Raw genomic sequence first — 15,444 nt, 5'->3', positions numbered from 1 at the left:
CCCCGTGTCCCGCTGGGCAGTTTCGGTACGTTCCTTCTGCCGCCAGTTAGCTGCGGGACGGTCCCGGGAATGTGAACTTTCCCATCAACCCTTAACTCTCTTTGTGAGCCTCACGTCACAGAAGAGCCCAGTGTCACCACTGGGCATGTGCGTAGGAAAACAGAAAGAAATGTCTTACTTGCTCACAGACACAGTTAGTAGCGGGCCACATGTACGCGTCAGGATCCCGTGGGCTGGCCTGTGGCCTTGTTCTTAGAATCCGCCCGCAGGTCAAGGCCTTGTGCGCTCTGGGCCTGGCCTCCTCCAGCCCGGGTCAGGCCTGAGGGCATGAATTCAAAGTGGTACCACCGAACACAGTCTTGACCTTCCCCGTGTGTGACGCAGGCAGGGCCTCCCGCCGGCGCTGCCGTGGCCAGTTCACCTTTGGCGCCACCTGTCCCGGAGTCAGTCCCTGTGGGGGGTGGGAGGCGGCTGCACTGCGGGCCGGAGGGAGGCCGGGGAAGCCTGCTGGTCCGTCAGGAGGTGCTCCGTGCAGACGGGAAACCTGTCGAACCTCCTCTTAGCTTCTCTTGGATGCGGCCAGGCTCAGCCTTCTCCCACTGAACTCGGTAGTGACCGACTCGGGAATTTGTAGGAGCTTTCGAGGCAGTCCCGTGTGTCCTGTCTCAGCACAGGATCTCTCCCAGTCAGTGCTGGGAGAGAAGGCAGGCCTGTCTCATCAAGGAGGGCTCTCTCGTCCGTGGAGACGGCTGCATTTTCAGGAAGCCTGTTTCTTAGAACGGCTGTACTTACTAGGTTTTACATTTTATGTATTTTTGTTAAAGATTTTATTTATTTATTTGACAGAGATCATGAGTAGGCACAGAGAGAGGGGGAAGCAGGTTCCTCCTGAGCAGAGAGCCCGATGTCGGGCTCAATCCCAGGACCCTGGGATCATGACCTGAGCCGAAGGCAGAGGATTAACCCACTGAGCGACCCAGGCGCCCCGTTTTATGTATTTTTTGAAATTAAGCTAAAACCAAACCTTCCTAGAACTCTGTTTCCATGGTCTTAGTTTTGTGTGGGTGGGAACTGGATGCTTAATCAGCTGTTAACCAATTCAGAGCTTTTTTGTTTTGATGTCACGTTGAAAGATCAGTCCTCTATCAGCTAGAACGGGACCGGCTGTGGGGACTCGGCAGAAGTGTGGTCAGCGCATACGGCAGGATACCATGTAGCTACAGAAAAGCCATAGAAAGATCCACTGGCCGGGGAAGGTGTTGTGGATGTCAGCCCTTCCTCTGTCCCCGGAACCGGTCACAGAGCGCCCACTCCATGCCCGGCCCTGCGCTGGGGACCAGGACCTCGGCGGGGTGCAGTAGCCACGGCCTCCGATCCCCGGATGCTCACCTCGGCTCTGGGGACACACGGAAGCACGCATGCCGTAGCCCTGGCGTGTGATGGGACCTGTCCTGTCCGAGGACCAACGGCCGCCTTCTCTTATCTGTGTTTTTAGGGGATTTCTCAAGCCGCCAGATACGTTTACCAGCGCCTCGTCAATGATGGGATTTTGAGCCAAGCGTTCAGCATCGCTCCTGTGAGATTCTGACTTTTCATTGATCGTGTGTCATCCAGCCGCGGTTCGCCTTGTTCCGCTAACGCTGCTGCTCCTCTCTCTCTGCAGGAGTACCGGCTGGTGGTGGTGGGCCACAGCCTGGGGGCGGGCGCCGCGGCGCTGCTGGCCCTCATGCTCCGGAGCTCCTACCCGCAGGTCCGCTGCTACGCCTTCTCCCCGCCCAGGGGGTTGCTGAGGTGCGTGCCGTCGGGGCGCTGCGGGCCAGTGCCAGTCCCTGCTCCACACTGCTCGCCTCTGGGCTTCCATCGCGCTCTCTCCTCCGCGCCCCCCCCCCCCGCCCCCGTTTGTTTCCAGCGCTGTTGGGTCGCCGAAGAGCCCCTCGCAGGTCCATGAGCGGAGCTCTGCTTCCCTAGACGGTGCGGGGCTGAGATCTTTCTGTAAACGGAGCCGCGGTTGGCCTTCGTGTCGGGTGCACAAGGCAGTAATTTGGTATTTGTACAGATTGTTCAGTGATTACAAGAAATTGAGAAGAGAACATCTGCCACTTTATCTAGTTACAGAGTTTGGGTTTGTTTTTTTTTTTTTGTTTTTTTTTTTTTTTGGTGGTAAGAACCTTGAAGATTTATTCTCTTGGTACTTTGAGACACGCAGCCCAGCAGGTGAGCTGTGGCCGCCATGCTGTGTTCTGTCCCTGTCGGTGTCTGTAACTTACTAATAACCAGGTGTTTGTGCCCTTTGACTCCCTTCTCCTGTCCCACAAGCCCCACCTCTGCAACCAGCAACCCACATTCTCTAGATCTGCAAGCTTGGTTTTTGGTTTGGGGGGTTTCTTTTCTTTTCTTTTCTTTTTTTTTTAGATTTCACATGTAAGTGCGGTCCTCCAGGATTTGTAAAGTTCAGTCTGTCTTATTCCGCGTAGCATAACGCCCTCCGGGTCCATCCGTGTAGCTGCAGATGGCAGGATTTCCTTCGCTTTATTCTGCTTTAGCCTGTTTTCGTTGTTTTATGGCCGCTGGGTATGTACATGCACATCGACACTCAGTGCCAGCCGACACTTGGGCTGCGGTCCCGGCTGCTGGAGATGGTGCCTCGGTGAACGTGGGGTGCGGACGGCTGTTCAGGTCAGGAGAGTCGTTCCCTTTGGATCCGTGTCTGGAAGTGGAATCATCGCCAGATGATACGGTAGTTGTACATCCCGCTTTTTGAGGAACCTCCATACTGTTTCCCAGTGGCTGCGCCAATTCCCCTTCCCCCAGCAGCGCACGAGGGTTCCCTGTTGTCCAGGTCCTCACCCACACTGGACGTTTCTTGGTTTGGGGGGCTTTTTTGTTCTTGTGTTTGATACTAGCTGTGCTGATGGGTGGGAGGGGAAATCTTACTGTGGTTTTGATTTGCATTTCTTGCCAAGTAGTGATGTCACACGCCTTTTCGTGCCCATGGGTCGTGTGCGGGTCTTTGTGCGGAAAATGTCTGTCCGATCCTCTGCCCATTTTTGAGTCTTACTGGATTTTGCTGTTGGCTTGTGTGAGTTCTCTCTGTATTCTGGGTATCAGCCCCGTGTCAGGGTCGGTGCACGTTCCCTCCCATTCGTTTTGTTGGGGGTTTCCTTTGCTGTGCAGAAGCTTTTCAGAAGCTTGCTTATTTTTGTTTTTGTCATCTTTGCTTTTGGGGTCAAATCCAAAAAATTGTCACCAGGACCGGCGTCAAGGAGCCTACTGCCTGTTTTCTCCTTGGAGTTTTCTGGGTTCAGGTCTCTAACCGGTCAGGTGGGGGGTCTGGCTTCACGCTGCTGCATGGGGCTTCTGTTTTCCCATCACCGTCAGTCGAAGAGACTGTTCTTTCCCACCGTGTGATCTTGGCTCCTCTGTTGTCAGGTGGTTGGGTGTGTTTCTGGGCTCCGTGTCTGGCTTTATACCGCACCATACGGCTGTGACTACTGTGGCTTTGAAACATAGTTCGAAGTCCGGGAGCGCGAGGCTGCCTCCTTTGTTCTGCCCCTAAATATGGCTTTGCTGGGGTGCCCAGGTGGCTCAGTTGGTGAAGCGTCTGCCTTCGGCTCAGGTCGTGATCAAGTCCCAGGATCAAGTCCCACATCAGGCTCCCTGCTCAGTGGGGAGTCTGCTTCTCCCTCTGCCTCTGCTCCCTCCCCTGCTCATTCTCTCTCTGCCAAATAAAGAAATAAAATCTTCAAAAAGAGAGAGATGACTTGGGCTAGTTAGAGCGTTTTGTGGTTCCACAGAAATTTTAGGATTATTTGGTCTATTTCTTGAGAGAATGTCATTGGAAGTTTGATGGGGTTTGCACGGACTCCAGGTGGCTCTGGCTGTTGCGGACATGGCGACGGTCTCAGTTCTGCCGGTCCGTGAGGGTGGAACATCCTCCCGTTCATTTGTGTCTTCCGTTCCTTTCATCGTGGTTTCCTGTTCACAGGGTACAGGTCTCTACCTCCGTGGTTAGATTTATTCCGTCATATTTTTTCAGGGCAGTTGTAAGTGGGATTGCTTTCTTATTTTTCTTTCCGATAGCTCATTATTAGTTTATAAAGGGAACAGATTTCTGCACAGGCATACCTTGTTTTATTGTGTTTTGCAGGAAATGCTTGCTTTTTTTTTTTTTTTTTTAAGTAAATTGAAGACTTGTGGCATCTCTACCTTAAAAGCAAGTCTCTCGGGGCCATTATTCCAACAGTATTTGCTCACTTTTTGTTTCTGTCACATTTAATAGTTATTGGCAACATTTTAAATTTTTTCATTATTTCGTATTTTATTATATTGATCTGGGATCTATGATCATGACTTGCTGAAAGCTATACATTGGCTTTTTAGACACGTTACTGCACACTTAGTGCACGGCAGGCCTCGTGTTGTAAACATACCGTATACACACCGGGAAGCAAACCGTTCAGTTTCCTCGCTGGGCCGCGACATTTGCTGGGCGGCAGCAGTCTGAGACTGAGTCTGCTGCTCTGTCTCTTGCGTGTGCCCTACACAAATTTACTGAGTTTGTTCACTGATCTTTTTTCGTTTGAAAGGTACATTTTTCTTTCCTACTCAACATACTTAATCCTATATAATCTTTTGCCCTGGTTATAAAAGAAATTTATGCTATGATTAAAAAATGAAGAAAAGGAAAAAAGAAATTCATATCCATCATAGAAATTTTGGAAAATGTAAAAAAGTGGAAAGGGCAAAACTCTTCTACCCAGAATTCACCAGTGTAACTATTTAAGTTTGTTTACTTCCAGCTGTGCGTGTGTGTGTTTACGATTTTATTTGACAGAGACACAGCGGGAGAGGGAACACAAGCAGGGGGCATGGGAGAGGGAGACGCAGGCTTCCTTCCCGCTGGGCAGGGAGCCTGATGCGGGGCTCCATCCTAGGACTCTGGGATCATGACCTGAGCCGAAGGCAGGTGCTCAATGACTGAGCCACCCAGGTGCCCCCAGGGCTGTGTGTTTTATAAATAAACATAAGGATGTACGTTATATCCTTAAATATTGTTTGAGAACATGTTTTTATAGAGCTGATTAGTATTCTGTCATCTGATTATGGCATTTTTAGTCTACTGATGGATATTTATATTCATTTTTCTCATTATCATAAGTCTGTCAGTTATATATAAATATTGGTGTACCTTTAAAATTTTTAGAATTTTTTTTTAAGATTTTTATTTATTTATTTGTCAGAGAGAGAGAGAGAGAGAGAGCGAGCACAGGCAGACAGAGTGGCAGGCAGAGACAGAGAGAAAAGCAGGCTCTCCGCTGAGCACGGAGCCCGATGTGGGACTCGATCCCAGAAAGCTGGGATCATGACCTGAGCCGAAGGCAGCCACTTAACCAACTGAGCCACCCAGGCGTCCCTTTTTTTTTTTTTTTTTTTTAAGATTTATTTGTTAGAGCGCATGTCTCAAGAGAGAATATGGCATGGGGAGGGAGAACCAGGCTCCCCACTAAGCTGGGAGTTCTATGTGGGGCTCAATTCTAGTACCCCAGGATCATGACCTAAGCTAAAGGCAGACACTTAACGGACTGAGCCCCCCAGGCACTCTTAAGTTCTTTTTTTTTTTTTTTTAAAGATTTTATTTATTTGACAGAGAGAGAAAGATCACAAGTAGGCAGAGAGAGAGTGGAAAGCAGACTTCCCGCAGAGCAGAGAGCCCGATGTGGGGCTCGATCCCAGGACCCTGAGACCATGACCTGAGCCAAAGGCAGTGGCTTAACCCACTGAGCCACCCAGGCGCCCCTTAAGTTCTTTTTATATTAAAATATATACTTGTACATGTGAAAAGACATGAGTAACTCTTAAAAATAACTGAATTTATAAACTGTGGAACAATTAACATAAAATGTATTTTTGAGACTAAGCAGCAAATATCCATACAGCTTGGATGCATTTTGCTGTCTGAAAAAAGCCCTGCACAAAAGACCTATTGTATGATTCCGTTTATATGACCTTCTAGAAAAGACAGAAGCATATGATGACAAAGCATACCAGTGGTTGACTGGGCTTGGGGTGGGACTGATGGACACGAGACACAGGGAGCTTGCTGGGGGTGATGGAAATGCCCTTCATCTTGGGGGCGGGGCTGGGAGTTCTGTGCTTTTGTCAGAACCCATCGCACACTTACAATGGGAGGTTTTGCTGTGTATACCTCAGTGAGGCTCGTTTAGAAATAGACACAGCTCTGTACCCAAGTGGAGAGAGAGAGTAGTCAGTGCCTTCGAAAATCCCCACGCATCCTCTCCTTTCCTGTCCACGGATCGTCACCGTCCTGATCGGTGTGAAAGTTCCTCCTTTGCTTTAAAAAGTAGTTGTACCACCTATAGGCAGGTCTCCACAGAATAGTTTGGATTTGTACGGTTTTGAAATTTTATTTGTTTTTTTTTTTTAATTTTTTTTTTTAAATTTTATTTATTTGACAGAGAGAAATCACAGCCAGGCAGAGAGGCAGGCAAAGAGAGAGGAGGAAGCAGGCTCCCCGCCGAGCAGAGAGCCCGACGCGGGGCCCGATCCCAGGACCCCAGGACCACGACCCGAGCCGAAGGCAGAGGCTCTAACCCACTGAGCTAGAATAGTACTTTTTTTTTTTTCTTTTTTTAAAAATATTTATTTGACAGAGAGAAATCACAACTAGGCAGAGAGGCAGGCAGAGAGAGAGGAGGAAGCAGGCTCCCCGCGGAGCAGAGAGCCGGACATGGGGCTCGATCCCAGGACCCTGAGATCACGACCCGAGCCGAAGGCAGAGGCTCCAACCCACTGAGCCACCCAGGCGCCCCTAGAATAGTACTTAATTGTACTTTGTGACTTCCCTTTTTTGTTCCACATTATGTTCGATGCCTGTAGGACATGGTTCTGTCTGTTCTGGTTATATTCCGTCCTGTATCAATCACAAATGGTCTGTGTCACTGGCGATGCATGGCGGTTGTGTGGATCCTCTCTGGGTGTAGATCACGGCGTGTGCATGTGCTCCCCCTTCGTGTGTGAGGCCGGTGCTCCTTCTACAGAGTGGCTGTGCGAGTGTATGCTTGCCCACAGCGTATGTGAGTTCACCATGCTCCACATCCTCACCAACAGTTAATCTCAGATGTTAGAGATTTTTGCTGGCCCGACTGGTGTGTGGTGATGTTTCATCGTGGTCTAATTTGCATGTCCGTGATTGCTAATGAAGTCGGGGCTCTTTCCACGTATTATTGGCTGTATTTCCGCTTTTGTTCTTTTTGGCCATTTTTCTGTTGGGTCACTGGTTTCTGAACACGTGTGTTCTGTAATCGGTTCTTTTGTGGCTCCAAGTATGTGTCACGAATATGCTCTCTGAATCCTTGATACATTTTGTATTTTCCATTTCTTAATTTTAACACTAATTTGTCAGTCTTCTCATTTATGATTTCTGGATTTTTGTTTCTTATTTAAGAAATCTTTCTGTGCAGCACCTGGGAGGCTCAGTCAGTTGAGCATCGGCCTTCAGCTCAGGTCTGATCCCAGGGTCCTGGGATTGAGCCCTGCACCAGGCTCTCTGCTCAGTGGGGAGCCTGCTGCTTCCCCTGCTTGTGCTGACAAATCTTTAAAACAAACCAAAAAAACTTTTCTATATTCTAAGGATATGGAGCTTGTTTCCTTTATTCTAACAGCTTTTAGTCTGGCCTTTCAACTTTATGTAGGTCTGTAATCTGTTTAATTGTGTCTCTGTGTGGTGTGAGGCAGGGATCCAGTTTATTCCCCGCTGCCAGCACGGCACATTATCTTAGCCCTTCCCCTACTGCTAACGCAAGGTATTGGCATCTAGTAGGGCAAATCCCTGTGCCTTTTACTTTTGAAAGACCATGTTGGCTCTTAGCCCTTGACACGTCCATGCCAGTTTTAGAATCAATTTTGCAAGTTCCATTAACAGATTAGAATTCTTTCAGCTGCCTTTATTTTCTAGTTCAGTTTGGAGGTAACTGACATATACTGAGTTTTCCCACCTTTGAACATGAAATCAATTTTCAGATATTCAGGGCCTCTTTAATTTTAGTATCTTTTGCCTTAACTTTTATGATTTTCTCCAGTCTTACACATCTTTTGCTTACATATATCAATCTCGTAGAAATTTGTGTTTTGATCTTGTATCCAACAGCCTTGTTAGACTTGCTTATTATAATTCATCCACAGAGTGATTTTTTTTTTTTACTGTGTAAACTAATTTCATGTATCACAGCATTGTCTTTTGGCCTTTGGGGGCTGATAGGATTAGGATCACCATTAAGATGTCCTGTGTCCAGGGACGCCTGGGTGGCTCAGTCGGTTAAGCCGCTGCATTTGGGTCATGATCCCAGGGTTCTGGGATCGAGTCCCACATCGGACTCCTTGCTCAGCAGGGAGCTTGCTTTTCCCTCTGCCTCTGCCTGCTTGTGCTTGCTCGCTCGCTCTCTCTCTCTCTGACAAATTAATTAATTAAAAAAACAAAAGATGTCCTGTGTCCCTTTGCAATTGATCCCTTCCACCCATCCCCAAGTGCACAAGGACCGTTTTTGTCACTATAGTTTTGCCTTTCTCAGAAGGTCCTATACATGGAATCCTACAATATGCAGGATTGTGTTGCATTTTCTTTTACTCAGTAAGATGCATCCAGGTTACAAGGATGCTTGCTTTATTTGTAAGTGTATGATCTTCGGTGTCGGTGTATCTCCCTTGAAAGTTTCAGATTCTCAGATCTGTGAGGGCCTAGTCACACGTGACTGCCTCTGCTTTCCCACTTTCAGAGCCTCCTGTCAGCATCGTGCCCCCTTGCTCTCATTTTGCATCTCGAGTCTCTCATTCATACCTCTGTATCTCTGCTTTTCGTGCTACAATTTGGATAGTTCTTTAGATGTGTTTACTAGTTAACTTATTCTTCAGTGCTTATGATGATGTTAAAACTGTTGCCTTATGATGGAATTTTCATATACAAAAATTAAAAATTCAAAGTAAAGAGAATAGTATAATAAGCCACCATTTCATCAGCTTCAGTCATTTTGTTAACTTGACCAATCTTCATGTACCCCACCGTACCTCCCGTAGATCCCCGTGGCTGGAGTGCTTTGAGGCAAATGAGACCTGTCATTTCATCTGTAGATACCCTAATATGTGTGTAAAGCATAGAGCACTTAAAATTTGATTCCAGTATGTTCTCCCAAGTATGTTTTACAGTTGATTTCTTTAAATTCCAAACAGCATTCTCGGATTGAATATAGTGGATTTGTCTTGGAACTAAATTTTTGTTTTTAAATCAGATTTAATGGCATGTGTACAAGGGATCCACAGATATGGAAGTTCTGTAATTCTCCTCTAATGTATAGATAGTTCAGTTCCCTCTTTATTTCTGAAACCAGGTTAGTTGTTCTCGAGAATCCACATTCCGGATTTCTCTTGGATAGTCACTGTGTCATTTAACATGTTCCTCTGTACTGTTGGCTGGATGGCCTAGAAAATGGTAATCATGTCTAGGAATTTGATCGATTCAGGTTGGTTTGTTTTTTTAAGATTTTTATTTCTCTGACAGAGAGATAGTGAGGGAACACAGGGGGAGTGGGAGAGGGAGAAGCAGGCTTCCCACCAAGCAGGGAGCCTAATGCGGGGCTCGATCCCAGGACCCTGGGTTCATGACCAGAGCCGGAGGCAGATGCTTAACGACTGAGCCACCCAAGCGCCTCTCAGGGTCAATTTTTTGACAACAGTACGTGGTGGCCACAGCATGTGGTTCCTACTGCACCGCGTAGGGAGGCACGTCTGCTGGTCTCTGTGACGTCGGCCGTACTAATTGATAGGTACGTGTTCTAGTAGAGGCTGCAAAATGCTGAGAGTCTGTCATTCCTTCTGCATTCATTAGCTGAAGATTAGAAGGAACTTTCCTTCCAAGTAGTTGGTTATTCTGATCTGTTACTTCTCACCGCGTAAGCAGGAGACACATGAATGCGTGAGTCTTTCCCATTATTTGGCCGCGTTCCGAGTAGTGAATTGGTGTTCCAGCAGTCTCCAGAGGCGGACAGGAATTGTTTTCAACTATCTCAGTCCCTGGCAGTTTCGCTTTTGTGTCCACACTGTCTTGTCTTTGGCCCGCGGGAGTCCCTTCCAACTAGGCTTCTCGGACACAGCACTGGGGGTCTGGCGGTTTCGTTTTCTGGCGCTAGACAGTTGTCTGCGGGTTTTAAACGCTGTGCCGGTACGGGGACGCCACCATTTCTCCACGCGGTGTTGGCTGTTGCAAGTGGGAAATGGTATTTAAAGACTATAAGCCGGACACCGGGTGTCTCTTCACCACCAGGCAGGTCACGGTTTCTAGGCCTTTCCCGCGGGTTGAGGTCGGAAACTGTCGTTACTTGAAAGAAAATGTGTCTTTAGTTCACATTGACATTTTCAACTTAAAGATCAGGGTTTTTACTGAAATTACGTGATTATATACTTGGTGTTTAATCTGCCCACACAGCCACGCGTGTGCACACGTGGGCACGGCCGGGGGGTCAGTTTCAGGGTGACTGCTGCAGGCAGTGCGGGGTCTTTGTGCAGCCGCTTTAGTTCTTACGCGATGGCCGTGCTCGGGACGTGCGGCCACGTTTCTGTTGCTGTAGTCACGTGACGTAATTCTTCTGGGAGTAGCACTGTTAGGTTTGTTTGTTTCATTTGGCTTTTGATTTTAGGAATTGCTTTTGTTTTCATTTTCACAGTTCTATAAAACAATGACATGGTTTCACAGACAACTCTATAAACAGGGTACATTCAGAAATCTCCCTTTCTCCGGGCGCCTGGGTGGCTCAGATGGCTAAGCGGCCGCCTTCGGCTCAGGCCATAATCCCAGTGTCTGGGGGTCGAGCCCCACATCGGGCTCCTGCTTAGCAGGGAGTGTGCGTCTGCCTCTCCCTCAGCTCATACTAAGTAAAATCTTTAAAAAAACAAGCAATTTCCCTTTCTCTGTCCTTCTTCCCTCAAGTAGCCGTTAGGTTTTGACTTAGCTTTCCATTATCCTCACTTAGTTCTATGTGAGAGCAAGTATGTCTGTATCTCTGCATGCCTCCTGGGTAAAGGCAGCGTCCGCCTGACACCCCGTGCGTCCGGCTCTTCTGACTTGGCCACACATCCCGCGGTCGCCCCACAGGGCACAGGGCAGCCGTGAAGGACCCAGTGCTCTGCGCGCGGGCCGTAGTTTGTGCCCGGAACTGCTCTCCACAAACGGCCCTTCGCGTTCCCAGCCTCTGCTGTGACGAGCAGTGAGAGCTGCGGTGAAGAGCCTTTGCCTCTTTCCACCACCGGCGCAGCGCGTCTCTGCGAGTCCCCCAAGCGGGGCTGCTGGGTCACAGGACACGAGCACAGGCGTGATCTGTCTGCCCTCTCGATCTGACTGGTGGAGGTCGTGGCTTTCCTAGAATCTGGCAGATAAGTTGCTCTGATCAGAGTATGTCTGTTTTACTTCTCGTAAAATTTTACTTCCCTTTTAAAGGGAAGAGAACAGTTTTATTCTCCAAAAACTTTCCTCACTGACCTGGCAGTTACTTGATTTCTCTTTGGAGTTCTTTGTGGGCAATATAATCCTAAAACCTCCCTAATTTCTATTTTTCTGAAATTTCAGCAAATCCCTTTACGAATACTCTAAGACCTTCATCGTGTCACTCGTCCTCGGCAAGGATGTCATTCCCCGGTGAGTCCGCTGGATGCTTCGTCTGGGCTCGGGGCGGCCGAGACACCGAGTACTGAGCCTCCATCTGGTCTTTTGCCGAACAGGTTAAGTGTGACTAACCTGGAAGACCTGAAGAAGAGAATTCTGCGAGTGATCGCCCACTGCAACAGGCCCAAGGTAAGTGGGGGGCCTGTGAGAGCATCTGGCGGGTCCGAGGCTGGATGGGCCATGGGGAGGGGGTGCTTCCAGCTCCCGAGCCTCTTCGACCAGGGCCTTGGATGCTGTTGCCTGGAGTGCTTCGCCCTCCGTACGGACTTGGGTCTGGCGTCCCACAGGCGATGCCGAAGGTGGCACACGGTCGGTCAGTCACGGGATGCCACAGTGAGAAGCCTCCAGTAGAACCTTCCCCGTCCTAGCGAGGGCACTTGCTGTCTTGTGACCAACAGTATTTTGATGCTTTCGGTCCCAACACTGAGAAAACAAATTTGCCAAACAGAGTTTAAGAAGTCCGAGTACAGGTATACTGGGGACTGTTGCAGTCGTGAACAGTGGTGGCCGGAGGTTATGTTTAGCACTAGAGAAAGACAGCCATGGCGTAGTGAAGTTTTTTCAAGGGCAGGTTTAAAAATGATTCTGCGGGGACATATCCCCTAAGGCAGTGGATATAAAGTTTTTAGAAGGGATTTTCACTTTTTAACCTGTTTTCTGACATTTTTGTTGTTGCTCCTCAAAAAAATTCATTTAAAATAAGCTTCTCCTTACCAAATGCTCCCCGCTCAGGGTTCTAAAAAAAATTAATAAATGTCATTAAGGGAAGGAGTAAAGCTGGTTGGCAGAACTGTCTGAAAAGAGTGAAGAGTGATTTTCCTCAGAGTCGGCAGGGTTTGGTTTCTCCGGAATGCTTCCTGTTTGATGTGGCTTCATGGCCCAAGAGACGCAGGAGTAGAGGGCCCTGACTTCCCCGCCCCTAAGATCCAGGATTTGGAGAGACGGCTGTTTCGAGCTCTGAGGGTCACTGTCCCCCAGCACGAGCTTCTGGGGCCGAGGTCCGAGTAACCAGCAGGCTGCCTTCTCGGGTCTGTCCGCCAGTACCAGATCCTGCTGCACGGGTGCTGGTATGAGCTGTTCGGAGGAAGCCCGGATAACTTTCCCACGGAGCTGGACGGGGGTACCCAGGGAGACCTGACGCAGCCGCTTCTGGGGGAGCAGAGCCTCCTGTCGCACGGGTCCCCGACCTACAGCTTCTCCAGCGACTCCCCCTTGGAGTCGCCCACCAAGTACCCCCCTCTCTACCCTCCTGGCAGAATCATCCACCTGGAGGAAGAAGGCACTGCAGGGAGGTGAGTGCGGGCAGCGCGGGCACAGAGCTGCAGGGGCTCGGTCCACGCAGCAGATTGGAAATGCACAGGTTTCAGCCTGAAGGGCCACTCGGCTAGTTCACCTCTGTCTTTCCCAGGTTTTGCCGTTCTGCTGCTCGGTATAGTGCGAGGTGGTCCCACGAATCACAGTTCAGCAAAATACTCATCGGCCCCAAGATGTTGACAGACCACATGCCGGACATCCTGATGAAAGCCTTGGACAGCGTGGTGTCGGACCGGGCCGGCGATGCTTTCTGCCCAGCTGGAGGCGGCTCGAACGTGGATGTGGTGTAACCGGGGCTCACGCGAGCTGCCGCAGGATGACAGACTCCTGCTTCTGTTCTTAACCGACAAAACCAGAGCGATTCCCACGATGCCGGAACCTCGGATGTCCACTGGTAGGAACTGGATGGTCCTCTAAATCACTGGCTGATTTGGGAAGCCGTTCTGATCGCAGTATTAGCAGAGCCAGTTGTCAGGAGAGCATGGAGAGGACGGGACTCACACGGGAAGCTTCGGGGCAATTCCTTGGTGATCTGAGAACTGTCCCAGGAAAGGGTGGGAATCCAAGGCCAGGTCTAGATGTGTTCCACCTCTGATGCCACCTTTTCACCGACAGGATCTTCAGGGTCTCACCACTGTTGAGAGAAGTCTGACCCAGGCATACAGATGTGCAGTTTACTTAGCAGACGGATTTTCCTGGCTGCACACACCTGTATACTCCATCGTCAGGGCACAAACAGGCTTTCTCCCGGGTGGTCCCGAGGTCGGGCTGGGAATTAAGACCCCTGCCCCTGAGCGCGCCAGTCTCCACATCAAGCTGACTGCTTGATCTGCACATGATAACTGGCTTTTGGAGGTCAGCGAGTGGCTTCAGAGGGAGTTAATAAAGCACTTACATGTGTCATTTGTGTCTGGACAGTGATGTACTCATCCACTGGATGTTCCCAAGGTCTGTTTTACTGGCTGGTTGTATAGCAATCCTGTTTTGGAAGTTTTCTGTCTACTGTAAACAACAAAAATGAAGCCTTAAGCTTTCTTGGAGCTCTGGGCTAAAGGCTGAAGATCACACAGGCATCTGATTTAACCCTACTGAAGTGCCAGAAAATGACACTAACTGGATCTCTTTAAAAAGCATAAATCCAGGGGCGCCTGGGTGGCTCAGTGGTTTAAGCCGCTGCCTTCAGCTCAGGTCATGATCTCAGGGTCCTGGGATCGAGTCCCGCATCAGGCTCTCTGTTCGGCAGGGAGCCTGCTTCCTCTCTCTCTCTCTCTCTCTCTCTCTCTCTGCCTGCCTCTCTGCCTACTTGTGATCTCTGTCAAATAAATAAATAAAATCTTTAAAAAAAAAAAACAACATAAATCCATAAGGATGGGGAAAGAAGAAAAGGAACCTGGGTTGAGTAGAGGTAAACAGACTCCCACAAGGAGGAAGGGCCCCCCCCCCAACAAAACACAGCAGGGAATCGGGAAGTCTAGCCCTTGGTTTGCTCTGGGGGAGGGGCCCGGACAGCACGGCAGTGGGAGGCAAGGGGATGACGCTCCTCAGCTTCTCACACTTGGAGAAGATGCCAGAACCCCCCTGAAGATTGTCCAGGGCAACCTGACCTCTGGAGACCCCTCCCTCGGGGCTTTCAGCCCTCACACCAATACCACCTTAGTGTCTGAGTACCTGCAAAGGCCATTTTAAAAAACTGATTGAAATGCGACGGTGTTCAGCTGCTATAGGTTTCGTTTCTAAACACAATTTCTGTATGTTCCTAGTGGCAGAAAGCTCAAGGACACCCCCCGACACCACCTGCGGTGCCCAGTTTCCAATCTGCCCCCCCGTTTCTTAAGATGTACTTATTTTAGAGCAAGCCTAATGAGGAGGGGTGGAGGGAGCGAGAGAATCCCAAGCAGACCACGCTGAGTGTGGAACCTGATGCAGGGCCTCACTCCTAGGATCCCGAGATCATGACCTGAGCCGAAACAAGAGTCAGACAGTTAACCACCAGCACCCCCAGGCGCCCCTGCAATCTGCTTCTGCAGACTCTGAACCTTTAAGCACTGGCCGAGGCCTGGCGGGCACACTCGGAACACGGGACCAGAAGAGACTACTTAGGCTTGGGAACAGAGAAGGTGTTGCAGCCACAAAACTGATGCCGAGACTGGAAAGTGGAGAATAAAGAATGCCTGGAAATTAGAAGCATGACAGGTGGAAGTCCAGAGCACGTGGGTGGCGCAGGGCTATGGCAGCACACGGAGCCCACCCAAGCACAAAGGAGAAAAGCAGACCAGGACACGCAAGCCAGGGCGACAGTCCCACAGAACTTGTCAACAAAAATTCACCCCACACAACAGAAATAGCCAAGGAGGAGCCAAGAGAGCTGCCTTCCAAACTGAGGGGAACTGATCTCCACCCTG

General features: G+C 49.5%; 1 protein-coding gene across 2 annotated transcripts in view; it reads left to right on the top strand.

Moving 5' to 3' along the window:
- DAGLB (diacylglycerol lipase beta) overlaps positions 1–13,945 on the top strand; it is a 30,928-nt gene extending 16,983 nt beyond the window's left edge. Inside the window, exons 10-15 of one of the 2 annotated variants that reach the window (XM_045994010.1) lie at positions 1,496–1,576; positions 1,664–1,791; positions 11,633–11,701; positions 11,785–11,857; positions 12,770–13,020; positions 13,137–13,945. In XM_045994010.1, coding sequence (XP_045849966.1) covers positions 1,496–1,576; positions 1,664–1,791; positions 11,633–11,701; positions 11,785–11,857; positions 12,770–13,020; positions 13,137–13,332 — 798 coding nt within the window. In that variant the 3' untranslated portion in view covers positions 13,333–13,945. The remainder of the gene's footprint in view (positions 1–1,495; positions 1,577–1,663; positions 1,792–11,632; positions 11,702–11,784; positions 11,858–12,769; positions 13,021–13,136) is intronic. The other variant, XM_045994011.1, reaches the window with a different exon arrangement.
- The last annotated feature ends 1,499 nt before the right edge of the window (positions 13,946–15,444 follow it).

This window comes from Meles meles, chromosome 21 (genome assembly GCF_922984935.1).
Source record: "Meles meles chromosome 21, mMelMel3.1 paternal haplotype, whole genome shotgun sequence".
NCBI classification, from domain to species: Eukaryota; Metazoa; Chordata; class Mammalia; order Carnivora; family Mustelidae; genus Meles; species Meles meles.
The sequence above is the reverse complement of the archived record's forward strand: the minus strand, read 5'-3'. Positions and strand labels throughout refer to the sequence as shown.